At 36.1% G+C, this 25,757-nt stretch overlaps 4 protein-coding genes and 1 pseudogene across 4 annotated transcripts; 3 read left to right on the top strand and 2 right to left on the bottom strand.

Moving 5' to 3' along the window:
- Nucleotides 1-7,533: 7,533 nt before the first annotated feature.
- LOC125201520 (ADP-ribosylation factor-like protein 8a) lies at nucleotides 7,534-10,180 on the bottom strand. The gene is made up of 6 exons (XM_048099674.2): nucleotides 9,866-10,180; nucleotides 8,898-8,979; nucleotides 8,758-8,790; nucleotides 8,528-8,649; nucleotides 7,957-8,118; nucleotides 7,534-7,885 (listed from the first exon to the last, which is right to left on the bottom strand). Exons 1-6 carry the CDS (start codon nucleotides 9,901-9,903, stop codon nucleotides 7,768-7,770), a joined length of 555 nt encoding a protein of 184 aa, XP_047955631.1. The 5' UTR covers nucleotides 9,904-10,180; the 3' UTR covers nucleotides 7,534-7,767.
- Nucleotides 10,181-11,290: 1,110 nt separating this feature from the next.
- LOC125205473 (large ribosomal subunit protein uL24z pseudogene) lies at nucleotides 11,291-11,899 on the top strand (annotated as a pseudogene).
- A 1,076-nt stretch (nucleotides 11,900-12,975) lies between these two features.
- Nucleotides 12,976-15,917, bottom strand: LOC125202774 (mitochondrial outer membrane protein porin 2-like). Its single transcript, XM_048101238.2, has 6 exons — nucleotides 15,758-15,917; nucleotides 15,589-15,656; nucleotides 14,367-14,477; nucleotides 14,197-14,283; nucleotides 13,899-14,107; nucleotides 12,976-13,793 (listed from the first exon to the last, which is right to left on the bottom strand). Exons 1-6 carry the CDS (start codon nucleotides 15,804-15,806, stop codon nucleotides 13,487-13,489), a joined length of 831 nt encoding a protein of 276 aa, XP_047957195.1. The 5' UTR covers nucleotides 15,807-15,917; the 3' UTR covers nucleotides 12,976-13,486.
- Nucleotides 15,918-17,203: 1,286 nt separating this feature from the next.
- LOC125202170 (calcium-transporting ATPase 2, plasma membrane-type-like) lies at nucleotides 17,204-21,047 on the top strand. Its single transcript, XM_048100525.2, has 6 exons — nucleotides 17,204-17,383; nucleotides 17,629-17,683; nucleotides 17,775-19,891; nucleotides 19,959-20,130; nucleotides 20,210-20,511; nucleotides 20,585-21,047. The coding sequence occupies exons 1-6, from the start codon at nucleotides 17,210-17,212 to the stop codon at nucleotides 20,831-20,833; spliced, it is 3,069 nt and encodes a 1,022-aa protein (XP_047956482.1). The 5' UTR covers nucleotides 17,204-17,209; the 3' UTR covers nucleotides 20,834-21,047.
- Nucleotides 21,048-22,998: 1,951 nt separating this feature from the next.
- Nucleotides 22,999-24,604, top strand: LOC125187591 (putative pectinesterase 29). Its single transcript, XM_048084218.1, has 5 exons — nucleotides 22,999-23,189; nucleotides 23,270-23,429; nucleotides 23,520-23,732; nucleotides 24,040-24,281; nucleotides 24,436-24,604. The coding sequence occupies exons 1-5, from the start codon at nucleotides 22,999-23,001 to the stop codon at nucleotides 24,602-24,604; spliced, it is 975 nt and encodes a 324-aa protein (XP_047940175.1).
- Nucleotides 24,605-25,757: the final 1,153 nt, after the last annotated feature.

Consider the following 25,757-nt stretch of genomic DNA (forward strand, 5'->3'; position numbering starts at 1 on the left):
ATTCACTTAAACACATACATATATGTAATCAACAAACATATAATCTAGTACATATTACTTAGAATATATAGATCTAATGATGTTCATCATAGATCTAGAATATTTTTGCGAAAAACTTGAATAAAATTCAAGATTCATAATATTCTTTCATCGATCTAGAACATCATATCATAGATCCAAAAAATAAATCAAGAAAAACATTGATCCAACACATATTGCATTATTTTCGAAAATCCCAAGTTTTAACACTATAATTTTTGAAAAATTCAATTAATCAAATACATAATCAGAGCCTAAAAATTGGCTCTGATACCAGTTGTTGGGACTACCGCAGCGGAAGACACGGAAACCAAACAGGTCCTAGAACGGATCTATTTAGGTGATTGTGCATTCGACTCCAATTTCATGCAATTAACATAGATCTATAGATATAACATCAAATAAACACATAATCATGCAATTTGATGTAGATTCGATTGTTACCTCATTTTGATCCATCATAGGATCGAAGTTGCTAGCTGCACCACCCGGAGATCCTTGGTTTATCGACCGTGAATCTTCCAACCTATTCCATAGTCCTTGATTACTCATCCGTGTGGGCGGATCTCGAACAATCAAAATAGTCTTGATGAGATCTAGGAAGAACATTACACCAATCTATCTATCTCGATTCAATTCTATGGATTAGAATGAACAAGACTAGAACAAACCAAAACCCTAGATCTCCTTGTTCTATGGCTCGAAAATCGAGGCAAGAAGGAGAGAGAGAAGCCGAGTGATCGGCGGCTAGGGTTAGGGTTTAGGATGTAACTTGTGGTGTATGGTGTGCTAGGGTTTCCACATCTCATCACTATTTATAATGGACTTGTTGGGCTAGGTTGGGGATCCATGGAATGACTTAAGTGTTGGGCTCACCCATTAGATAAATTACTAATTAAATCAAGTGACCCATGATTTAATATATTATCAATGGAATATTATTTTATTCCACTAAAGAATAATATTGCACTCCCACTTAAATCACCAAATTACAAATAACTTGGGTCCATTTTATTTTATAATATTTCCCGCGTTTAAGATTATCTTGATCCATCAATTTAATTCTTTTGTCTGCTATGTGACTAGAATTAAATTAATTCTCCAAAGAGTTTTCTAGTTTGAAACTTTATTTATTATTCGTGGAATAAATTCCAACTGCGCAGATTTCTGAATAATAAATTCCTCTTTCAAACACCTCATTGGGGATCACCCTTTTAGGGATTTAATCATACCACACTGGGCACGCGAATTCTATGAAATAATATTCCAATACCTTCATGTTATTCAATTACTACCACCCAAGATATCATGAACTTGAGTTACGTACAAACTCTCACATATTGATAAGTCAAAGTGGCGTTTGATTGAATAAACAATATTGATATTAATATCATACACTAGAAAATACTAAACTTTCTTGAAATATATTCTTTCAGTAGATAGCAATAAAGAATACATTTCGGATTAGATCCTTTCAGTGCTTTACCACACCGGTGTTACTAATCTCTTCTTAGGTAAGAGAGAATTATCACAAACACCGCAACCGTACCAATAGGTAGCCAAAGCCTATCTAGGTTGTGAATACGTTTTTCTTCTTACTAGATCTAGCCAAGTCCCCTACTGGAAAACTCATAAGGAGATTCATCGAATTTCCCTACTTGACCTTCTTAGTAAAAAGCCTTAGACTTGTTTATTATATTTCAGTAATAAACCATTATATTATATTATTTATTCTCATAATTAGGTAAACAAGTGGATGTGGCGTTTCTCGTATACATGCACAAGCTGACTGTACAAAAGCATGTACGCTCGAAGCATCTTTTAGTATACAAACCCCAACAATACTGTCATATGGGTAATTATAGACCGACTCACCAAGTGTGCACATTTCATACCGATTCCTGTAACGCATGGATCGAGCAAGCTGGCCCAGATTTACATAAAAGAGATCGTGCGATTGCATGGAGTCCCAGTAACGATTACGTCCGATCGTGACCCGATATTCACTTCAAGATTTTGGATTAGTCTGCAGCGCGAGCTTGGAACACGATTGAATTTTAGCATGTCGTTTCACCCGCAGACCGAGGGGCAATCCGAGAGGACGATCCAAACTCTCGAGGATATGTTGAGAGCCGTGGTGCTCGGCGTGGTGGAAGTTGGGAATCCGTACTACCGCTGATTGAATTCGCCTACAACAACAGTTTCCAAGCAACGATAAACATGGCGCCGTACGAAGCCCTGTACGGAAGAAAGTGTAGATCTCCGCTCTATTGGGACGAAGTTAGCGAGCGAAGAGTACTTGGACCAGATGCAGTTGAAGAGATTGTTAGAATTGTTCGACAAATTCGTGAAAGGATCAAGGAAGCGCAAGACAGACAAAAGTCGTACGTTGATGTCCGACGAAACGACCTACATTTTCAAACTGGCGATAAAGTTTTTCTCAAAGTGTCCCCGTCGAAAGGGATAGCGCGTTTTGGTGTTAAAGGAAAGTTGAAACCGCGATTTATCGGGCCTTATGAAATTCAAGAAGGAGTAGGACCCGTTGCATACCGATTGGCGCTACCGCCAATCCTTGAAAATGTGCACAACGTCTTTCACGTGTCGCAGTTGCGGAAATATGTGATCTATCCAAAGCACTTGATTCACTACGAATAAGTTGCCTTGAACTCGAACTTGAGCTAAGAGGAGAGACCCCAATTGATCCTGGACCGAAAGGTTCAGAATTTGATAAACAAGTCTATTGCTTGCGTAAAAGTACTGTGGAGAAACCACGGGCACGAATAAGCCACGTGGGAGCTTGAGGACTAGATGATGGAATTGTACCCAGAACTCTTCCCATGAAGGTACCAAATTTCGGGATTAAATTTCTTTTAAGAGTGGTAGGATGTAACGCCCCCCTTTCTGAACCCTAATTTTCGAGTCATAAATTTTTTGCATTAAAGGCTTTAATGCCGTGAAGTATGTGAATTAATTGATGAGTGAATTAATTGCATGATTTCTTTGTGACCTAATTGCGATTTGGAGTTGAGATTTGATTTGAATAGTCAAATCTGTTGAGTATATGACGTGGCTGTTGAATAGTCAAAGATGTGGAATATATGACGTGGCCGTTGAAAGGTCAATGTCGTTGAGAAGGTGATGTGGAAGTGAAATAGTCAAAATGGTTGAGATTGTGACATGACTGTGTGAATATTTGATGCGAGGTGAAATATATTGTGATGAATTATTTCCTAAGGGATGAGTGAGATTAATAGGTTCATCATAAATATCATACACATTTTATTTGGAATTTTCGACCACCAAGATTTATTGGAGAGGAATCCTATTTTTCTTGGATTTAATTATTTGCTTGAGATAATTATCCAAATTAAATCCAAAGTCCAATTATTCTTTATTTCTCCATGAGAAATTCGACTCATACCTTATTCCTAGGGAGATTTCTAAAATCCCCTTATTTAAGGGAAGAATGAATTGTTTATTATATTATTTGATCCCTTATTTATTTCCTTCCATGAATAAATATAAATATCCTAGTAAATCTTACCATATCCTATTTAAATTAGGATTTAAATTTAATTCCTTGTGGGAGAATATATAAAAATCGCCTACTCCCTAGTTATTGGAAGGATTTATTATTTTTATTCTGCTCCGTGATATTTTATTCTACTCCGTGAAATACCAAATTAAATCATATGCTAATTAATACATATAATTCGAATACTCCTTATTTTCTCTCCCTAATTTACGCTAACTTCTCCCCATCAAATCTTCCCAAATCTTTTATTTATTTATTTGGGGATTTAATTATTGCACTCTATAAATACATGGGAGAAAACCTAAACCTAAATCAAAATCACGCCTCCCTCACTCTTGAAGTTCACGCCACTTTCTCTCCCACTCTCTCTCAATTTTTCTTCTATTTTTCTCCAAGAGTTCTTCATCTTTTGACAAGAATTAACGTTGAAGCCTCAAGAACTATTGAAGAATCAAGATTTTACTTTGTTTCTACCGATCGTTTCTATCAAAAAGAGGTATTTTGATCTATCTTTTCTCATCTAAGTGATTAATCAATATTCTTGAACTCTCACACATATAGATCGAGTGAAAAAGGGAAACAATTGATGAATGGGAAGTGATGTGCATGTGTATGTGTGTGCATCGGTGTGCGTGAGTGTGTGTTTGTGTGTGTGTGTGTGATGTGTGTGGAAGAACACTCATGCGTGACATGATTTGATGATAGATCTGGAGTTGTAGTGCGAATAAAAAAATTGATATGAGCATGTCTTGATTTTGAATGATAATAATAAAACGAATCGATGGGAAAAAAGGAAACGTTGGGACATGCATGATTTCGAGTCATTGATTGAGACTGATTGTGATACACACTATTTAAAGGTGATAACTTGCGCTCGAAGCGTGATAGCAAAGGGAATAAAGTAATTGAGATCTAAGCAATCGAGGTGGGCTTTCTTTTAAAATAAAGACAACGTCCTAAATCTTTATTGATGAGAATGAAATTTGTGTTATCATGCCGTGATTTGTTTTGTCGTGCATATCCCTTGTGGCTCTGCCACTATTAATTTAATCGAATTCGGATCATCGTAGAGCCGCAAACTCTACTTGGATTAGTGTACACCAATGTTAGACTGTGTGCCGGCGTACGGGTTGGCCGGTCAAGTGACTTGCTTTACGCCTGCATTCCTTGTCATGTAGAATGAGGATATGGTAAACGTCGATGAGAAAAAAATGGTTGCGCGACCGTGATTTTTGAATGAAGGAAATATTTTGGTGCCTCGGACATTTCTAAAGATAAAACCCCGATGGACACTTGAAAATGGCATGATAAATAATATTTTGATTAAACTGTTTTCGGCATAAGTCCACTGAGTATCTTTATAGTACTCAGCCCTGCATGTGTTTTCCCTATGTGTAGGTTGAGCGGCGACGAGCGGTTGGCGGTGTTAATTGAATAATATGGTCGTTTTGAAACTCCGAGTGTAGTTGTGTCTTCATACATGACTTCACTCTTCTCTTGGATGCTTCCGCTGAAACATGAAACTTCTTTTCGTTTGAAACTATTTCATTTTGTTTAGAATATTGAGACATGATACATTTTAGATCACATTAAACCCCCGTCGTTTTGAGCATAAATTTTGATATCTATTCTTCATTGGATTTCATTGCTAAGCCGTTACTTTTATCGTTTTAATTGTTCATTAAATACTTTGGTCAAACCATAGCCTATGTTCTTTGTTGCATTTAAGTCCGTTTAAGTTGTCACGACCGCCCTTCTAGGGTATAATAAATGCGGGCGGTCGCGGCCTAGGCGGACTTAAATGCAACAAAGAACATAGGCTGGGGTTTCATTAAAAGGGTTTGACCAAAGTATTTAATGAACAATTAAACGATAAAAGCAACGGCTTAGCAATGAAATCCAATGAAGAATAGATATCACAATTTATGCTCAAAACGACATGAGCTTAATGTAATCCAAAATGTATCATGTCTCAATATTCTAAACAAAATGAAATAGTTTCAAACACAATCAAACGATAAGAAGTTTCATGTTTCAGCTGAAGCATCCAAGAGAAGAGTGAAGTCATGTATGAAGACACAACTACACTCGGAGTTTCTAAACGACCATATTATTCAATTAACTTGCTCAACACTTCAACACTTCCAAGTTAGGGGTGGGTAAACGTTTTCGGTTATTCGGTTAAACCGATAACCGAATTAAATTCAATTTTAATTTCAAGTATATGTTTATTTAAAACTAGAATAAATTATAATTTACTTTCAAACCTTGTCACGATGGAAGAAATTGTAATTTATATCTAAATTTTGTCAAAGTCTCGTATTGCAATGTCAAAAAATTCCATTTTAATTTGTATCACTATCAATTATAGTATATTTATAAATTTATATCTCAATGTCAATAAAGTGCTTAAGCATTACTATTTTAAAAAAAGAATAACCCTTCACTTATTATTGGAGAAAAGTTTTTAAATTATAGATCATGTAAATTTTAAGTCTTTTTAAAGTGCCTAAACAATTTATGTATTACTTGTAAATAGGAGTATAATAATAATAATAATAATAATAATAATAATAATAATAATAATAATAATAATAATAATAATAATAATAATAATAATACATAATTATTGAAGGTAACAGCAAAACTATCATCTTTCATATTATTATTATTATTATTATAAGTGATGTGTTATCCTATTTTTAAAATAGCAGTAATGCTTAACCACCTTATTGAATTTAAGAGATCTTATTTATAAAATACTACTAATATCTAGAAACTTTATAAACTTTGAGATATTATAAGTATAACTAATAGTAATATAAATTGAAATAGACTTTTTTGACGTTACAATATGAGACTTTGACAAAATTTAGAAGTAAATTACAATTTTCTTCTATTGTGACAAAGTTTGGAAGTAGATTACAATTTCTTCTATTAATTAAAATATAATTGAAATTAAAATTGTTTATGGTTTTAACTTTTAACTGTCCATCTAATTATTATTATTATTATTATTATTATTATTATACTCCTATTTACAAGTAATACATAAATTGTTTAGGCACTTTAAAAAGACTTAAAATTTACATGATCTATAATTTAAAAACTTTTCTCCAATAATAAGTGAAGGGTTATTCTTTTTTTAAAATAGTAATGCTTAAGCACTTTATTGACATTGAGATATAAATTTATAAATATACTATAATTGATAGTGATACAAATTAAAATGGACTTTTTTGACATTGCAATATGAGACTTTGACAAAATTTAGATATAAATTACAATTTTTTCCATTGTGACAAGGTTTGAAGTAAATTATAATTTATTCTAGTTTTAAATAAACATATAATTGAAATTATAATTGAATTTAATTCGGTTATCGGTTATGACCCCCGGTTCTCGGTTATAACATAACCGATAACCGACTTGGAGCAAAACGTAAAACCGGTACCAAACCGATAACCCTAAATTTTGGTTATCGAATAACCGATAATCGACCGGTTTCGGTTTGGTTTTCGGTTAACCGAATAACCGAAAACCGTTTACCCACCCCTAAAATGAGGGATGAAGTAACTAATGCAAGAATCAAATTCCATATACACCCCAGTGATAGAAATTGTATTAGGAGTTGAAAACAACATATGAAGCCCATTGCTAACCGTTGATTACTTACAAGGAGTGTGTAGGACTAAAGTTTGTAGTTTGTATTATAGACATGGGTTTGTATTTAATCAGTATAGATGATCATTTAATTAAATTCGTGGATGAGCCTCAACTTTACTCCACGAGTATGACAATGAATCAACCACAATTTTTTAGTGACAGAGAATTGACTTTCTATAATATAAAATTGCTGATCAAGCACAAAATGGACTCTGGATGGCTGGAGTGTCATCACCAAATGTTTTGTGCAATTTTATTTTTTTCACAACACAAAACAAGAAGGTAGAGAGGAATAGATTGGCATCAAAGGCCAAAGAAAGAGAGTGACATAAGTTAGAGAATATAAAGCAAATGTGAGTTAACATATAATACACAGATACTTCATAAAAGAAGCAGACGCAGGCAACAGCAACCCATCGGCCACAAATAAATTGGTGCACTCAACAACAATAGCAAACTCCCACACAAAAAAATCTATAACACAACAGATTGCACTTGCAGTTGCAGTATACACCTTAATCTTGTGCTCAGCTCTTTGACTTTGAATGCTTCACCAGCCAGTCAATCACTTGGTCGATGTTCGTTGAGTTCTTGCAAGAGATCATGAAGCAGCACACTTCTCTGTCTGTGATCGACTTCAAACCCCTGCACCACCACCCACAGATTATAACACAACTCAACTAAATGGATGTCGATTCATCTCATGTTGTACGTACATTTGATCAGTCAATGCTTGTTTTGACAGGGCAGCAGCCTTGTCGATCTTGTTCCCCAAAACCAGCAATGGAATCCCGCTTAGTGATGGTTTGCTCAACAAATCGTGAAGTTCGCTTTTGGAGATACTGATATTGTCAGGATCAGCAGCATCAACAACATAACTGCACCAAAATGCATGATATTAGTGACAAAATTAACATTTCTACGAGAAACCATAATGCACGTATGTTAAAAAAATTTGCTAGCCTCTAACTTCCAAGAAGTTAAACGGACTAGGGTGACAATCTCGGCTAAATTCAAACCAAGCAAACACAAGTAACTTGATTCACCGTCAGTCCAAACAGCAAGGTTTGGTTCTACGACATGATAAATCAGAATTATACCTTTGATAACAAAACATTGGGGTTTTACAAAAAAATTTGTGGATGTGCACAACTGAAGGAGCATAGACTGAACTTTAGCATCAAAAGTTTTTCTAACTAAAACGCACAAAGTAGCAAAGGGATGAAAACATAATCAATGCTGCTGATAGGAAATAAGCGATGTAGACAAATGTTACTAGTAGCATACACAATTGCAGAAACTGCACGGCAATATCGCTCCCACATACTCCTAAATCTGGGTTGGCCTCCAAGATCCCACAGCTTTATTGTGACATTCCCTTTAGTTACTTTCCGCATATTAAATCCTACCTGCAGCACCACAACAGAATTTCATAAGTAAAGATGATTGTCCTAGGTGTTCCAGAACGAAGCAAAAAGAGTTAGCTGTTTAAGAAATCAAGAAGGAAGTACACTAACCGTAGGGATCATATCTTCACTGTATCCCCCAGTCTAGATACACAGAGGGGTAAATAAATCAACAAAGATCGAATAAATAAAGAATTATCAAAGAGAACCACATATATTCATCCCAAAGAAAGGGTACTATATTTACTTACAGCGACAACATTTACAAGCGAAGTTTTCCCGGCATTCTGAAGACCTATAAGAGACAGTTCCATTTCTTGCTTGAAGAAAAGGCTGCATCACATGATTGTTTGAGAGTCAACATCCTTAAAAGTAACTCATGAAGAAAAATCTTTAATTCTTCCTTAAAAGGAGATACTATCTTGATGCCCCGTGAATGTAAGAGATAATTCTGAATTTCAAGATACTCTCTACAACACCTCTGTGGATATTTCTATACTAGTAGTAGTTAATTATATCTTTGTTGGACCATCACACATAGCTGAAAGATGCAAACAAGATGTTTGTAGTGATTTTACAAGAAAACACTCCCAAAATAGCATGGGTAACAAGAATCTGTCAAACCAACGTGTTTAAAAGTTTGGCAACTAATGCTCCAAGGGTGAGTTATCCATCATGGCATTAGAAAACTCAAGAATTGCCGTTATTGTCGCATTAGAGATTTTACATAGCAATAGACTCGGTTAATTCGAACGATAGCTTTAAAAGATTAATCTTTTGTATGATCCAAGGATCAAAACCATAAGATGCATCGTTTTGGCACTTCAAATGAATACTATAACCATCAAAAGATTGAATGTCCTCTTACTCAAGAAGGGATTGAATTCCAGAGAAATAAATCAACATAATTATAACACTAACGCGATCAAAATGTCTTTAATCTTGACAAAAGAAACAAAAGGTTAAAGAGAGTAAAAAACAAAAAGGCCACAAAACAGAGCAACAACCAATGCAAAAACTGAAGCCAATGGATAAAATTTCCAAGCTAAAGATTAAAAAAACATTCTTTTTCAGGAAAAAAGGAACACACACAACACAAGCACAACCCACCGATCAAATTCATCCAAAATCATCCACACACACACCAAACAAATTCATTCATGATTCACAGCATATTCTTTCTACATCTGGAAAATGGAAAAAAAGCAGAGACACGAACCTTCTAAGCCAATTGAGAAAAGCTTCCCAGAGACCCATTGGTACGATTGATGGATCGCGAGGACTCGAAAACGAAACAGATCTTTAATCTGTCTTCTCCCAATTGACAACTCCCCAAATAGCTCCCTCTTTCCTTTTTGCTGTAAACTTTCCTAACCTAAAACCAGAGCAATTTTCCGCCTTCACAGCAACGATTTATGGGATTCCTGTGTACCACAAATAGTAGAACCCAAAACACAACACAATTTTATTCCAGCAAAGCTCGACGCCCCTCAATTTCCCATCAATTATACTTGTGCCCCGCGGATTTTTGGGGCGGGCAGCTCTTTTTCGCTGTGTGATTGATTATCGGTGGACCAATCATGAGAATGGGGTGGCAAAAGGCCATCCTCCAGCTTCACTCGCTAGGTTAGCGCGTGTGGATACGCGCTGAATTGTTTGGAGATGTGATTTGGAGGTGAGTGCCACGCGCTCTTGGTCGTGGCTGCACGTTGATTGAAACCTGACGTGTGCCGCGTGTTGTCTTGGCTACGTCTCATTGGCTGTAGCGTTATGTTAATGGAAGGGTGGCCCACAGCTTTCTACTCACTTTGCTATTGGGTTTGAATTTATCTAGTTTTCAAATATCCGAATTTTAAATTCATGGGGTATGTGCATTGCCACTCCACGTATGATGTCAAGGAAATTCTAGTTTCAAATTTCCAAGTTTAAAATTCATTTGGTGTGCATTGCCACTCCACAAATTAGTGTCAATTTGGACGTACTCCCTCTTTCTGTAAATAGAAGTTCCATTTGTTTCCAGCACGGGTTTTAAGAAATGTTAAAAAAATTGGGTGAAAGAAAGTTAGTGGAATAGGGGTTCCACTTTTATATATTAGTTTTAAATGATATGTGAGTGAAAGGAGTTAGGTGGAAGTGGGACCCTAGTACCATTTATAGTAAAAGTGAACCGAGTCTCTTATTCACGGATGGACTAAAATGAAAAAACGAGACTCATATTCACGGACGGAGGGAGTATAAAGCTCATAATTGGTAATAGGGTCTCACCTTCCACTAACTCATTCCACTAACATTTAATTTAAAACTATTATATACAAGTTGAATTTCTATTCCACTAACTTTTTTTCACTCACTTTTCTTAACATTTCTTTAAATCAGTGCCGCCCATGAATGAGACTTCTAATGGTGGACGGAGGGAATAATTTTGAACTATTACTTTTAATAAAATTACCTAATGGGGGACGGAGGGAGTAATTTTAACTCTTACCTTTAATAAAACTATCCATAATCATTGATAAGTACAAGAAACTACTATGATTCGGCTTACAAGCCTACCAAAATTGAAGAGCCCAATTAATAATACGGCCCAACACAAGAGCCCAAAAATGGAGCCACTGTCTATATGTATATGTGACCGAACTGCGTAACCCTAATCCTCAAAAAAGCGGCGGCGAAAATGAAATACAACCCACGAGTCTCCTCCTCCCGCCGCAAGAGCCGCAAGGCTCACTTCACGGCGCCTTCCAGCGTCCGGCGCGTGCTGATGAGCGCCCCTCTCTCCGGCGACCTCCGCTCCAAGTACAACGCGCGGTCGATGCCGGTGCGCAAGGACGACGAGGTGCAGGTGGTCCGCGGCACCTACAAGGGGCGCGAGGGCAAGGTGGTGCAGGTGTACCGCAAGAAGTGGGTGATCCACATCGAGCGCATCACCCGCGAGAAGGTGAACGGATCCACCGTCAATGTTGGAATCCACCCCTCCAAGGTCGTCATCACCAAGCTCCGTCTCGATAAGGACCGCAAGTCGCTCCTCGATCGCAAGGCGAAGGGCCGCGCTGTTGCCGACAAGGATAAGGGCGCGAAGTTCACGGCGGAGGACATTATGCAGACCATCGATTGATAGGTTTTGAATTTATTCTAAGCTTTTTTTTGTTTTATTTTGTTGTTTTGGTTAGACACAGAGCAGTCCAACTACGGATGCTTGCTTTATTTTCTGCTTGCTGTTTTAATACAATGCTCATAGTGTTTCCTGAGTTTATTATTGTGTTGTGTTTGGGTTTCTATTTGGTGATTTCGTTATGCATAAATGGATTAGGAAATGGCGACCTTTGTTTGTTTAAAATTGGGTAATGTGATTTTTGTTTCTGTAAAATTGGGTGATGTCTTGATTCTTTTACTATGTTTACAACTAGAAAATTTTCGGAATCCTCAAACTGTAAACAAATTTGGACACAAATTTCACTTCTATACTTTTCTATGCCAGAGACACAATTAGCAAACCATCGTTGATTTGGAGTAAATTAGTGTAGTTACTTCACTTGTTGTATGTCATGGGATTTTAAGAAATGTTTGAGCAATAATTTGGACTCCTAGAGTATTATTTCTAGTGTTTTTTAAAATATTATTTCTAGTGTTTTTTAAAATGAAAATGTGACATCAAATTTGGACAGAATCTTTACTTTTTCATATTCCACTCTGTTACTTAGCTTAATTTCTCGTCACTCAAATGCCTCGTGGTTACTCTTTTATGGACATTATATAACGCATCTCAAAATTGCTACTGATTTTTCATTTTGAGTGTGACCATAAATGGTAAGATCTCACATCTTACTAACTCATTTCACTCATATGCCTAATACCCCATATACAAGTGAGATCACATATTCCTCCAACTTTCTCGTGTCGAAATGAAATAAGACTCCTTCAATTGGTGGACGGAGGGAGTAGTTTTTAATTTACAGAAATGCTTAAGCTCGGTAACTCCATATGATAGAGCATCAAAATACAGGTTTTTTACTTTTTGTGAGCTCTAATGTATATCGCCAACTTTGATAATGGTTCAGTTGAAGCCAATATAATGCAACGTTGGATCAAAAAAGCGTAACACCGCTTGGTTTTCCTTCCCAAACTCCCTGTTAAATTTTCATAATGCCATAATATACCATTCATATTTCACAGAATATAAGCAAGTAAATTAGAAAAGCATTAATATAACCTAACCAAAAAGTCTAGTACTGCAATATAATGACTACATAGATTATCCACCTATATGGCTATATGGTTCAACTTCAACGTTAGAGCAAACACCTTAAAAGAGACATTAGGAAAAGTAGATAAATGAAACGTAAAGATTGATGAATGTAAAAATGAAATTGCATTACAGCATTCTTTCGCAATAAGCATACTCCCATTTGCACCAACTTTTTTTCTCAGTTCTGAATCCTGATAGTATAAAAGAAGTTGCAGAATAGGAGTAACACAATTACACAAAACAATAGATGATGAAAAGCATCGTAGTTGCCACAACCTCTCCAGATGATGGACACATAAAGAGAATACTCAACCGCATGAAACCATGCTTCATTCTCTCTTCATAAAACGAGCCAAAATACTAAAATTTAAAGAATGTTTTCTCATGTCAAAAAGCCTAAATAGAGAGACACCGTAGGTGGTTCAAAACCCACAAAACATCATAGAACTTCCCCGTGCATCAATGCATGATGACATGTCAACTGCAGGGAACAATAAATTTCTGATACTAGTACTTATTTGGAAACCTATTTGGAAACTTTTTCCGATGCAACAGGAACAGCATTCGAATGCAAGATGCTTAATCTAGGAGCTTTCAAGGCTTCAGAGCGAGCGATACACCAAATTTGGGAGTCTTGTCCAAGGACTTAGTGTCAAATTCGCTGGATATGGTCACGAGAGATTTGCGAATGACCTGATGCTGCAAAGTAGCAGCTAGTGTACCGTGATTATCAAGCTTCACTTTCACTTGTGTCAGGCTGTCAACAGCGCAAGATCCTCCCACTGTAAATGTGTTCTGATTTGTGGAGAATTTTCGGGTGATTTCTCCCACAGCAGCACTCCTCTTCAATTCATCAAGGTAGTGTATGTAGGACGCCTTAATGGTATCTCCTTTATCACCCCTATATGGACAAGGGAAAGGGGCACTTTTAAGCTTTAAGAGAAAAGGCGCAAACTGTGATTATCAAGTAGGGTTTTTATAGACATCAATGCATGTAACAGCTTACAGAATTACTGAAGCAGATGAATCTGGCTTTGTCACGGTGATTCCAGCTGTGTATTTTGTCAACTTTCCAGAAGTGGTTTCATAACCTGCCTCTGCACCCAAAGCAAAGATGGGAGTACCAAATGTTATTGAGAAATCAAGTGGAGGAGTTTGGTTTAGACCAACAGCTGCAGTGAGGGATGCATGAGGATGGAAGTACTGAAATTCCAGCTGCGGAAGGAAATAGAGAATATATAAATACAAAGAAACATCCGAAAGTCAATTACTCAGAAAAAATTAAAAAATGGGGACTGCAGCACCTTTCCGGACTCATAATTGGGATATTTCAGGTTCGCAATGGTCTTTGATGAAGGAATAATATCAGCAACAGTGAAAGTGGCTGAGATCTACAGAAAGTAAATGAGAGATAAGAGCAAGTTGCAATGATGCAGGAATATATATGAGAATGTAATAAATTAACGTCACATACGTTTGAATCAGTATCAACTTTCAGATCAGTAGAAGTATTCTTATACGCGTACTGAGCTGCCACATCGCCAGATGAATAACCACCCTTTTTCACTGTGGATGTTGTGAGGGCCTGAATTGAGGAAGTATAATAGAAATTACATTTTCACATATGAAACAGAGAATTCACATGAGAGTAAATGACAATGTAATGCACAACAAACTAAAAAAATGTCTTCACAGTTGAGAGCATAACCATATCAACAAACACCAAATAACAATTGGAAAGCTGCATAATCAGGCTAAGAGACATAAATAGTCGCAAACTACTACTAATTCATATGATGTTGTTAAAACTGTCACAAGCAAAGACAAAACAAATACAAGTAGACATTCATAAGGTGAAAACATCTAGGGGCATTTAGGAGAGGATAACAATATATAATAGTAACAGTTAAATGACTATGTGAGCTTCAGATATTCTCAATCGGAAGCTCAATTATCTGCTCGCATATATCTAGGTCCCAAGCCAAACTATAGAAAACTCAAACAAGCATTAATGGAAACATATTGAAAATATACAATACTAAATGCACCTGATGGTAAATGCAAGAGTTTCAGCCAGATAAACATACAATACTATTGGAGTCAATTAACAAAAAGAGTTTCAAAACCACTATTGGAGTCAATTAACAAAAAGAGTTTCAAAACCAGAGGGGCAGCATACGAAATTATAAACTTAAGAAATCATATTACAACATCCTATCTTTAATCATTTATGAGGCAAAAGTTAGAAATGAATAGGAAAGATGGCTGCTCATAAATAATGAAACCTGAATTATAATGCCAGGGCAAGTTATACTTTTAAACTAAAAGATGCGGCCTCATTCAAACTCTTAGAGCCAAGTCAGATTTAAACAGAAATAGAAGAGACTCATGTAAAATTAGTGAGCTCAATTGTCTAACAAAATATCCACAGTAATCTATTTAGAATGATTTTAGCACAGATACAACATATCACCAGTTCATCGTGATAAGCCTAGAATGCAAACAATAGAAATTTAGAGGAGGTCACTGACAGCAGAACCAATCCCGTTATTAATTCTAATCTATTACGTTATTCCTCAAGAGCGAATGCTACACATAAGAGTTGAAAGTCGAAACCCTAAATTACAAACTGGCAATTGATAATATTCCCAAATCAACCGAATCAAACAGAAACAAAAGGCTGTATGAAATCGTACCACTCCAGATTCACTGTAGGTGGAGACGGAGAATTTGTGATCAGAGAGATAATCTCTAGTCAGCAGATCTACAAATATATAAAAAAAAAAATCACATAACTATTTTGACGGAAAAATAAGTAATCGAGTATGAAAATAAGGCAAAATGGCGGATCAACGATGAATTGACCTTTGGCTTTCTTGCCGATATCTGTAAAGAGTCCCGGTCCCTTGCTCATTTTCGGTTCTTCTCAATTTATTCCACAGATTAGAAGTGACTGCGAAAAGTGAGAAGAGAAGATGAGGGGAGAGAGAAGTGAGAGATTTGGAGTCGGAGGGCTTTTTCCGTGGTGAAAGGGTAGTGTCGAGGAATTTTTCGAAATGATTTTCATGGGACAATCCTGACCGTTGATTAAAATGTCGACAGTTGAAGGGCCTTGATCTCGTAACGGGGAGGTTGGATTCATTTAACTTTCCATTATTCTCTAATCATTTAATCATTTTAAATTTTAATATCAGGTCTCAATTCAATCATAATTCCAGTTAAGACGTAATCACGTAACCATATATGTAAACATTTGTAAATGGTAATTGGTAACGCACTCATGTAGTCTCAAATTTTAAAGTTGCAAATCATATTCAAATTTTCTTATTTATTCATTTTTAACATTGATTTCGGCCTCAATTTAGATATTCCAGTTCTGTCAATGTAAATATAAAAACGATTGTGCATCTATAATAGGGAAAAGTTAGTAGTAATAGTAATTTTAATTTTTTTATTTATTCATTTTTAACATTGATTTCGGCCTAAATTTAGATATTTCAGCTCTGTCAATGTAAATATACAAACGATTGTGCATCTATAATTGGGAAAAAGTTAGTAGTAGTAGTAGTAATTTAATTTTCTTATTTATTCATTTTTAACATTGATTTCGGCCTAAAATTAGATATTCCAGCTATGTCAATGTAAATATAAAAGATTGTGCATCTATAATTGGAAAAAAGTTAGTAGTAGTAGTAGTAATTTTAATTTTTTTATTTATTCATTTTTAACATTGATTTCGGCCTCAATTTAGATATTCCAGCTCTGTCAATGTAAATATAAAAACGATTGTGCATCTATATTTGGGAAAAAGTTAGTAGTAGTATTAGTAATTTTGAAAGTGGTTTGGGATTATACATCAACTAACTAAATGACATAAAGTAAAATGAAAATACATCGTTATTAAACATTTAAATGAATCGAATATTTTCACTAGACTTGTGGGATCTTAGCTTAGTTTGTTCTTATTGTTGGTGTGAATTCTTCTGATATACTTTAGTCCATAATTTAAGTAAATAATAATGACACTTTAGGTTGCCACAACTGATATTCAGTCACAACAAAAAATTAGAATTTTAAAAATTATTGCAAACTTTATGGAGTAATACACATTTCTGACAATTATAAGATAATAAATGTGTAAATAGCGCATTATACGTTCAAACCTTCCTACAAAAGAGGCTGCAAAAAGAGCGTAGTTCCATTAATAGAATGGTAACCACGATCACCAATTCAATCATGGCCTAAACATAGTTAGGATCAAATATTTGGAGCAATGCCAAAAGCAGTTAATTGTTAATTTGTTAGAAGCAAAATCTGATGGAGAGTTTATTGAGAGAGCAATGGGAGGTGCAGCACAAGCATGCGCCGGAGGAGGCGCTGCAGCGGTGGAGGGGCCTCTGCGGCGTCGTCAAGAATCACAAGCGTCGCTTCCGATTCACCGCCAACCTCTCCAAACGCTACGAGGCCGCCGCCATGCGCAAAACCAATCACGTAATCCATGTTCATCCCTTTTTTTTTCATTTATATTTATTAGAATTTCCAACTACATATTAGTTTGATATTATCTGTTTTCGGTTAAGCCCAACATGGATTTTTTTTGGTTCACTACTATAATGTTTTAAACTAATTGAGGTTTGACTACACTTATATATTGCTTCTAACTTCTCTTCATTCTCGGATCGTGGGATGAGTTTGCAAACCATCCATCTTGATGCTGTATCTTGATTTGATTTCAGGAGAAGTTCAGAGTGGCACTCCTCGTATCAAAAGCTGCATTTCAGTTCATACAAGGTTAGGATCGTCGACTCCACATTAGTTTGATTTATTTATTTATTTTAGATCATTGCCAAAAAGGCCTCAAACTAATTAACGGTGTTTTCAGGCATGCAGCCGAGTGACGACGATTACACGATCCCCAAAGAAGTCAAAGACGCCGGTTTCAAGATCTGTGCAGAGGAGCTCGAGTCCATTGTCGAGGGCCATGATCTCAAGAAACTCAAGCAGCACGGCGGCGTCACAGGCGTCGCCGACAAGCTCGCCACAGACTCCACCACCGGCATCCCCAGCGAGGACAGCGACTCCCTCGACCGCCGCCGCAGCGTGTACGGCACCAACACCTTCCAAGAGAGCGAGCAACAGAGCTTCTGGATGTTCGTCTACGAGGCTCTCCAAGACATGACACTGATGATCCTCGGCGCCTGCGCGCTCCTCTCCCTCATCGTCGGCATACCAACCGAAGGATGGCCTAAAGGCGCCCACGACGGCGTCGGCATCGCCGCCAGCATTTTACTCGTTGTGTTTGTCACAGCCACCAGTGACTACCAGCAGTCCCTGCAGTTTAAAGATTTGGATAAAGAAAAGAAGAAGGTCTCTGTTCAAGTCACCAGAAATGGCTACAGGGAGAAGATGTCAATATACAGCCTTCTTGCTGGAGACATCGTGCATCTCTCCATTGGCGATCAAGTCCCTGCTGATGGCCTCTTTCTCTCGGGATTTTCGCTCTTGATAGACGAGTCGAGTCTAACCGGAGAAAGCGAGCCGGTTGTGATCAGCCTCGACCGGCCTTTTCTCCTCTCTGGGACAAAGGTTCAAGACGGGTCGTGTAAGATGTTAGTGACAACAGTTGGGATGAGGACTCAGTGGGGTAAGCTGATGGCGACGTTGAGTGAAGGAGGGAACGATGAGACACCGTTGCAGGTGAAGCTGAATGGAGTGGCAACCATTATTGGGAAGGTGGGGCTGTTGTTTGCTGTGGTGACATTTGCTGTGCTGGTGCAGAAGATGCTCAGCCATAAATGGGGCGAGCACACGGCGTCAAGATGGTCGGGAGACGATGCGCTTGAGCTGCTGGATTACTTTGCCATTGCTGTCACTATTGTTGTTGTGGCAGTCCCAGAAGGGCTGCCTCTGGCTGTCACGTTGAGCCTTGCGTTCGCGATGAAGAAGATGATGAACGATAAGGCGCTGGTGCGCCACCTTGCTGCCTGTGAGACCATGGGATCAGCCACCAATATCTGCAGTGATAAAACTGGTACACTTACAACGAACCGTATGACTGTGGTGAAGTGTTGCATCTCATTGGCTGTCAAGGATTTGAGCAGTGAAGGAAGTGTTTCCGAATTGCGGTCTCAGCTCCCGGAATCTGTGTTGAAGACTCTGCTTCAATCAATCTTCAATAATACTGGTGGAGAAGTGGTGGTGAGCAGGGACGGGAAGCAGAAGATTCTTGGAACGCCGACAGAGGCAGCTATTCTCGAGTTAGGCCTGGCGTTGGGAGGGGATTTTCAGGCAGAGAGGCTAGCATACAAAGTAGTGAAACTGGAGCCGTTCAACTCCACAAAGAAGCGAATGGGGGTGGTGTTGGAACTCCCGGAAGGAGGTCTCAGAGCTCACACGAAAGGTGCCTCGGAGATTGTTTTGGCTGCTTGCAACAAGGCCTTAAACTCAGATGGTGAAGTTGTACCAATGGATGAGATATCTATCAATCGTTTGAAGACAGCAATCGATGAGTTTGCAAACGAAGCTCTAAGGACTTTGTGCCTCGCCTATATGGAGCTTGAAAATGGATTCTCTGCCACTGATGACATTCCTGCCTCAGGATACACCTGCATAGGGATTGTGGGGATCAAAGATCCCGTGCGCCCTGGAGTCCCTGAGTCCGTTGCATTGTGTCGTTCAGCTGGAATATGTGTGAGGATGGTTACCGGAGATAACATCAATACTGCCAAAGCTATTGCTAGAGAATGCGGGATACTAACTGATGATGGTATCGCAATAGAAGGTCCAGTTTTTCGCGAACTGAGTTTGGAGGAGTTGCACCAACTCGTTCCCAAGATCCAGGTGATGGCTCGTTCTTCGCCAATGGACAAACATACATTGGTCAAACACCTGAGAACTACATTTAATGAAGTTGTGGCTGTCACTGGTGATGGAACAAACGATGCTCCTGCACTTCACGAAGCAGATATTGGACTTGCAATGGGCATTGCTGGGACTGAGGTAGTATGAATCCCACTCTTTCCTAAACTCCAATCATTATTTGAGTCTAACAAGTGAATGATTTCAGGTAGCTAAAGAGAGTGCTGATGTTATAATTCTGGATGATAATTTCTCCACGATCGTGACAGTAGCCAAATGGGGACGCTCGGTCTATGTAAACATTCAGAAGTTCGTGCAGTTCCAGCTCACTGTTAATGTCGTTGCACTAGCTGTCAACTTCTATTCAGCTTGCAAGACCGGTGAATTACACAACACATCTTTTTAAACATAGTCCATCAAAGATAATTCTTCATCACTCAAATTATATGCAAATTTCAGGAAGTGCTCCTCTAACAGCTGTTCAGCTTCTGTGGGTGAATATGATAATGGACACACTTGGTGCACTTGCACTTGCAACCGAGCCTCCTAACGATGAACTAATGAAGAGGCCTCCTGTCGGGAGGAAGGGAAACTTCATCAGTAACATCATGTGGAGGAACATATTAGGCCAATCAATTTATCAGTTCCTTATCATCTGGTTCCTTCAGAAGCATGGAAAGACTTTCTTCTTCCTCCATAAGCACGATGACTCGGACTTGGTACTAAACACGATTATTTTCAACACATTCGTCTTCTGCCAGGTAGTTATCTATCTCTTTGATACTTGTAATTCCATCTTGCATTAGCTGCTTCCAACTTGTGTTTATGTTGCAGTTGTTCAATGAGGTGAACTCAAGAGAGATGGAGAAAATAGATGTGCTCAAAGGCATACTGGACAACTATGTCTTCGTGATAGTGTTAGGCTCCACCGTCTTCTTCCAGATCATTATCATCGAATGCCTCGGGACATTTGCAAGCACGGCACCTCTCACAATCATGCAATGGTTCTTCAGCATTTTTATGGGATTCTTGGGAATGCCTATTGCTGTTCTTTTGAAGAAACATTTTCCTGTCCAGCCTTAGTAAATGGTACATATAAAGATCCTCCACAGAAGCAGCCAATTGCTTAAACAAAAGAATTAGGTAGGCAATCATAGAATATAATATGTACTCAATTTGCATTCAGATTAGCAAATAGTAGAAATTACTCTACAAGTTTATAATGTACACTTGTATACATTACAACTCGATATCAGTTCATCATGCCATAACTAAATGTCTTTTTTCACTTTTCAGAAACAACAGTATTTCAGGTTTTTGTACATTGCAGTTATGACATTACACCTAATGTTTTTGGGCTTCTATGTCAATGAACTCTTCAAACAAATAATTAGATCTTTCAAATCATCTTCTGCGACTCAGCCATGATGTACAAAATAATTTCTAGATATAAAGGCTACGTAGGCACGTAGCATAAATTCAAGGGCCTATGAAGTATCAGGTCAATAAAAAGGTTATGAAGCATTAATTCAAAGAGAAACAATCTTCTTCTGTAGATAAATATGGATATAGTTGAAATGGAAAAGCTTGATCAAAATTCAAATGAGCAAATCTGGATTTTATTGTGTCATGCATTGTGCATTTGTATATTAAAGCAACTATTGCTATGCCGATATTCTTGATTTATTCAAATTATACGAGTCGTGGTTACGAATATAAACATATAGAGTTTGAATTTATTCATCGAATGTATCAAAAAAATATCTTTGGATTCCTCTGATAATTATGTCACACTAATATTTTAACTTTGTCGATTATGTGTGTGATCAATTACGTGTGTGATCAATTACTAACTAATTTATAGCAATAATAACTAATATTAATTTTGTATGTTAAAAATATCAACACAAAGATATAAATTTATCAATATTCTTGTGTTGATATTTAAATTTACAAGTTGTATTATTGATATATAATTATGTTTTTGTATTGATAATTTTAATACACAGAATTGAAAGTTATTAGTTATTACTGTAAATTAGTTAGCACACTAACGCAACTCAGTTGATATAATTAGAGGTTAGAGGCTATGCTGTACACAATTCATAGACGATATTCTTCTGAGTATTAAGACACGGACAAATATAACTAGTGTCTCACTTTGTGTGATGCACGATCCAATTGATTTTCTATTTGCATTAATTCAAAACTATGAATTCACATTTACGAAATGAGAAACAATATCATTATATCAATTTCTAAACTTATAAATGTATACAATAACAATTTATTATACCAATAAAACTCATGTCATCAGATAAGCTTTGAAACTGAAAATTGCAAAAAAAACAAACGTCAATTTGAACACTTTTCGATCTCTTCTATAAAAAGATCAACTAAAAACACATGCCGATTACAATTATATATTTAATGAAAGGCATGATTAATGTGTGCAAATCCAACTTAGGATATCCTAATTTACATGTTTCAGTTTATTTGCTTGAATATTAGTAGCTCATTATCGCCGTATCAAGACACATAGTTTGTTAGCTTTAATTTATACGTGCATGAAAACATAGTAATTTATAAATACAAATAAATGAACAAACAGGAAACTGATGGCTTAATTAACCTAAAGTATTTTTCAAAACCAACTTCAGATTTTCTACGTTTCTTATCTGTGCGTCCTATGAATTGGATCATGCATAAATCGATTTAATTAGATCGATAATTTTATTAAATTATATACTCTGATTTTAAATGTAAAACACAACTTCAAAACTTATAGTCATGCTTTGTGCTTGAAATTCAAATTGTATCCAATATGCTTTAATTTCGTTTTAGTTATCCACCATTTTTAATTAGCAAAGTAGTATATATTTTGCTTTTGTAACGCACATTTGTTGGACAGTGCATTAATATCATTGTGCAATCTCATATAAATGTTGACTATTTTGGTCCAAATTGAAATCAAATTCAACAAAATTTGAAGGAAATAAAAAAGAATATAATTATGGAAAAATATTGAATATTTATTTGACTGTAAATGGCAAAATAAAGGAATGAAGACCATCATATGAACAAGATTATGAAGCTTATTCCTTGTTTTGACCTCATAATTAAATCCTAACATATACATACTCAAATGGGTATATATACATATTAATCATCCGAGTAAATTAATCATTAAGCATACAATCTATAATAGAGCAAAGTGTATTCGTCTACTACATTCATAAGAAAAAATTATGGCATCTCTTAAATGGTGCATCTGCATATTTTTGTCCCTCTTGTCATCAATTTCTTCCATTAGCGCAGCCATAATCGTGGTTGATCAATCGAAGCGCGGTGGTTTCACAACCGTGCAAGCCGCCATTAATTCCATTCCTTCCGGCAACACCATCTGGACTACCATTGACATCAAACAAGGCACTTACAGGTTAGTAACAATATTCATTTTTCTTTTTATTTTGTCCTAACAAAAATATCACTCTTATATATGATGTTGATTTGTTGCAGGGAACAAGTGATTATTCCCGAGGATAAGCCATTCATAATCTTGAAAGGAGCAGGAACTAAAAACACCATCATTTCGTGGAATGGTCATGGCGCCATTGACGCAACTGCTACTTTCAGTTCTGAAGCTAACAACACCATAGCCAGAGACATATCGTTCATGGTAATAAACACATGCACCACGTGCTAAAATGAATTAAGTTCATTAATTCTGATTGGATGATTAGGTTAAGTAATTATTTGGCATGTGCAGAATTCTTACAACTCTCCCCCAAAGAGTAATAGAAATCCGATGGATCAAGCGGTGGCAGCGCGGATTTTAGGTGACAAATCAGCCTTCTACCGTTGTGGATTTTTCGGATTGCAAGACACCTTGTGGGATGTTCAAGGCAGACATTACTACAAAAGTTGCACCATTGAAGGTGCCGTTGATTTCATATTTGGTGATGCTCAATCCTTATATGAGGTAATTAGTGTTTCAAGATCTGTTCGAGCAAATTATAATCAGGAGATTTAAGCTAAAACCAATTGAGTAGCTCATAAAACTTATATACTAATAATGTTAGATTGATAATCGATAATATGTAAGTACATGCTAAAAATGTTAGATATCCGCTTGTAATTAGTGACAGATAATAGTCCATCGAAAAATCTGTCAGAACTTTGTGTTTTTATTTTTTTTTTGTAATTTACAATTTCTAAATATTCTGATTAATTCGCAAAAAGTTGGACTTATCCCAAATTTAAATACAATATACATCAATTCTTTGCAGGGTTGCACCATATCAGTAGTTGCGGGGTCCGTAAACGGACCAGGATTTATCACAGCTCAAGGGAGAGAGAACCCTAATGATAAGAGTGGGTTCGTCTTCTACAACTGCAACATAATTGGAGATGGGAAAGTGTATCTTGGAAGACCGTGGAGAAGTTACGCTAGAGTCCTCTTTTACAACACACAAATGTCCGACATCATTGTTCCTCAAGGATGGGATGCTTGGAAAAACACTGGCAACGAGTAACCACATTTTTCTCATGTTAATTTTAGAGTTATTTGCTAGTAATATTTAAGTTTAAGTCAATTCTAATTTTACACACTAGCTTTAAACACCAAATGCAAAATCAGAATACATCCATAAGGATCTAATCAATATTTAAATATGTACTTGCAGGAATCGACTCTCACTGTCTGAGTATAAAAGTAGAGGTCCAGGTTCGATGAGTTCCAGAAGAGTGGGATGGGCGAAGAAGCTAAATGAAGGAGAGGCTAACAAGTTAGCCACCATTTCCTTCATTGATAATCATGGATGGATTGAAAATGTGTTTAAAAATCTCAATTAAATACATACTACTAATACAAGTTTTTATATTTTTTTAAAATCTAATGCTTGATTCGTACGTATATGCATATTATTGGCCAGTATATGAGATCAATTTTTGTTCTAGCTAGTGTACTTATAATTCTTCTTACTTCATATTTATTTTATATATTTCTTACAAAAATAACGGCTATAAATTATGCAAAATACAAAAAAGATAAGAACTCTGAATTTAAACTTAATGGAAATGATGAAATTTGTATTGAAGATATTAAAACTGATCTTAAATCTTAATAAAATGATAGGTAACTGACATATCTTAAAAATAGATAAACGATATTTCATATCATGTTTTTCCCAATTCAAATTAATTAATTGTCATAAGAGCAAATTTGGTACATCCATTATGTTGTTGTTATGTGTAAATTTAGGATAACATCGTCAATTTAACTATAGTAAGATAATCTTGCTAAATTAAATTAATTAGGTATAGTGATACATCTTTATAATGAAAAATTGTCTGAAACAATGTTAAAAGTGTAATGAATACTTAGCTCCTTCGTATTAATTTAATCAAATTAATATTTTCACAAGGTTTAATCACACCCCTTAGATTTGGATATTCAAGGATCCATAAATGGTTATTTGTTATGCATCAATATAGAGTTATTATTTGATCATACACTTGCTTATCCAAATTTGATTATCAATTAACATGCTATACATATTTAAATGTGGCATTTTGGATCCATATATAATTGAATAAAAACCTAGCACAAATATAATTAATTGATAAAAAACTTAAAAAATATTATTATTACTATAGGTCTAAATTAAATATCTTTATTTTGGATCGTCCCTAACTATTAGTCATAATTATGTGATGAGAATTTTGAATATATGACATAAAAATAATACGGAGTAGTATGTAATACGGAGTATAAATTTTAAGATACAACAAAAAAGATCAAAATAAACAACAACAGTAAAATACAATAACTTTCTTCATTTAGGATAGGAATAAAAGAAGAACTTTTTAAATTTCACAATATCAAAACTTATAAAAAATTATTAATGTTGGGCCCAATCGAGTTCTTACATATATCAAATTTGGTGCTATAAAGATGAAATATTGCTAAAGATGATTAAGGTTGCTTTGCAGTAATTTTTTATAC

The sequence above is a fragment of the Salvia hispanica genome, chromosome 2, assembly GCF_029641045.1.
Source record: "Salvia hispanica isolate PSC_SH4W2 chromosome 2, Shi_PSC_v1, whole genome shotgun sequence".
NCBI classification, from domain to species: domain Eukaryota; kingdom Viridiplantae; phylum Streptophyta; class Magnoliopsida; order Lamiales; family Lamiaceae; genus Salvia; species Salvia hispanica.

Coding starts and splice junctions, on each gene's coding strand:
- LOC125187591 (XM_048084218.1), top strand. CDS start 22,999: ATGGCATCTCTTAAATGGTGCATCTGCATATTTTTGTCCCTCTTGTCA. Junction 23,430..23,519: donor CCAGAGACATATCGTTCATG/GTAATAAACACA, acceptor TGGCATGTGCAG/AATTCTTACAACTCTCCCCC. Junction 23,733..24,039: donor ATGCTCAATCCTTATATGAG/GTAATTAGTGTT, acceptor AATTCTTTGCAG/GGTTGCACCATATCAGTAGT.
- LOC125202170 (XM_048100525.2), top strand. CDS start 17,210: ATGGAGAGTTTATTGAGAGAGCAATGGGAGGTGCAGCACAAGCATGCG. Junction 17,684..17,774: donor TGCATTTCAGTTCATACAAG/GTTAGGATCGTC, acceptor CGGTGTTTTCAG/GCATGCAGCCGAGTGACGAC. Junction 20,512..20,584: donor ACACATTCGTCTTCTGCCAG/GTAGTTATCTAT, acceptor TTTATGTTGCAG/TTGTTCAATGAGGTGAACTC.
- LOC125202774 (XM_048101238.2), bottom strand. CDS start 15,806: ATGAGCAAGGGACCGGGACTCTTTACAGATATCGGCAAGAAAGCCAAA. Junction 14,108..14,196: donor CCAATTATGAGTCCGGAAAG/GTGCTGCAGTCC, acceptor TTCCTTCCGCAG/CTGGAATTTCAGTACTTCCA. Junction 13,794..13,898: donor TCATCTGCTTCAGTAATTCT/GTAAGCTGTTAC, acceptor TTGTCCATATAG/GGGTGATAAAGGAGATACCA.
- LOC125201520 (XM_048099674.2), bottom strand. CDS start 9,903: ATGGGTCTCTGGGAAGCTTTTCTCAATTGGCTTAGAAG. Junction 8,791..8,897: donor CGCTTGTAAATGTTGTCGCT/GTAAGTAAATAT, acceptor CTGTGTATCTAG/ACTGGGGGATACAGTGAAGA. Junction 8,119..8,527: donor CGTGCAGTTTCTGCAATTGT/GTATGCTACTAG, acceptor ATTTTGGTGCAG/TTATGTTGTTGATGCTGCTG.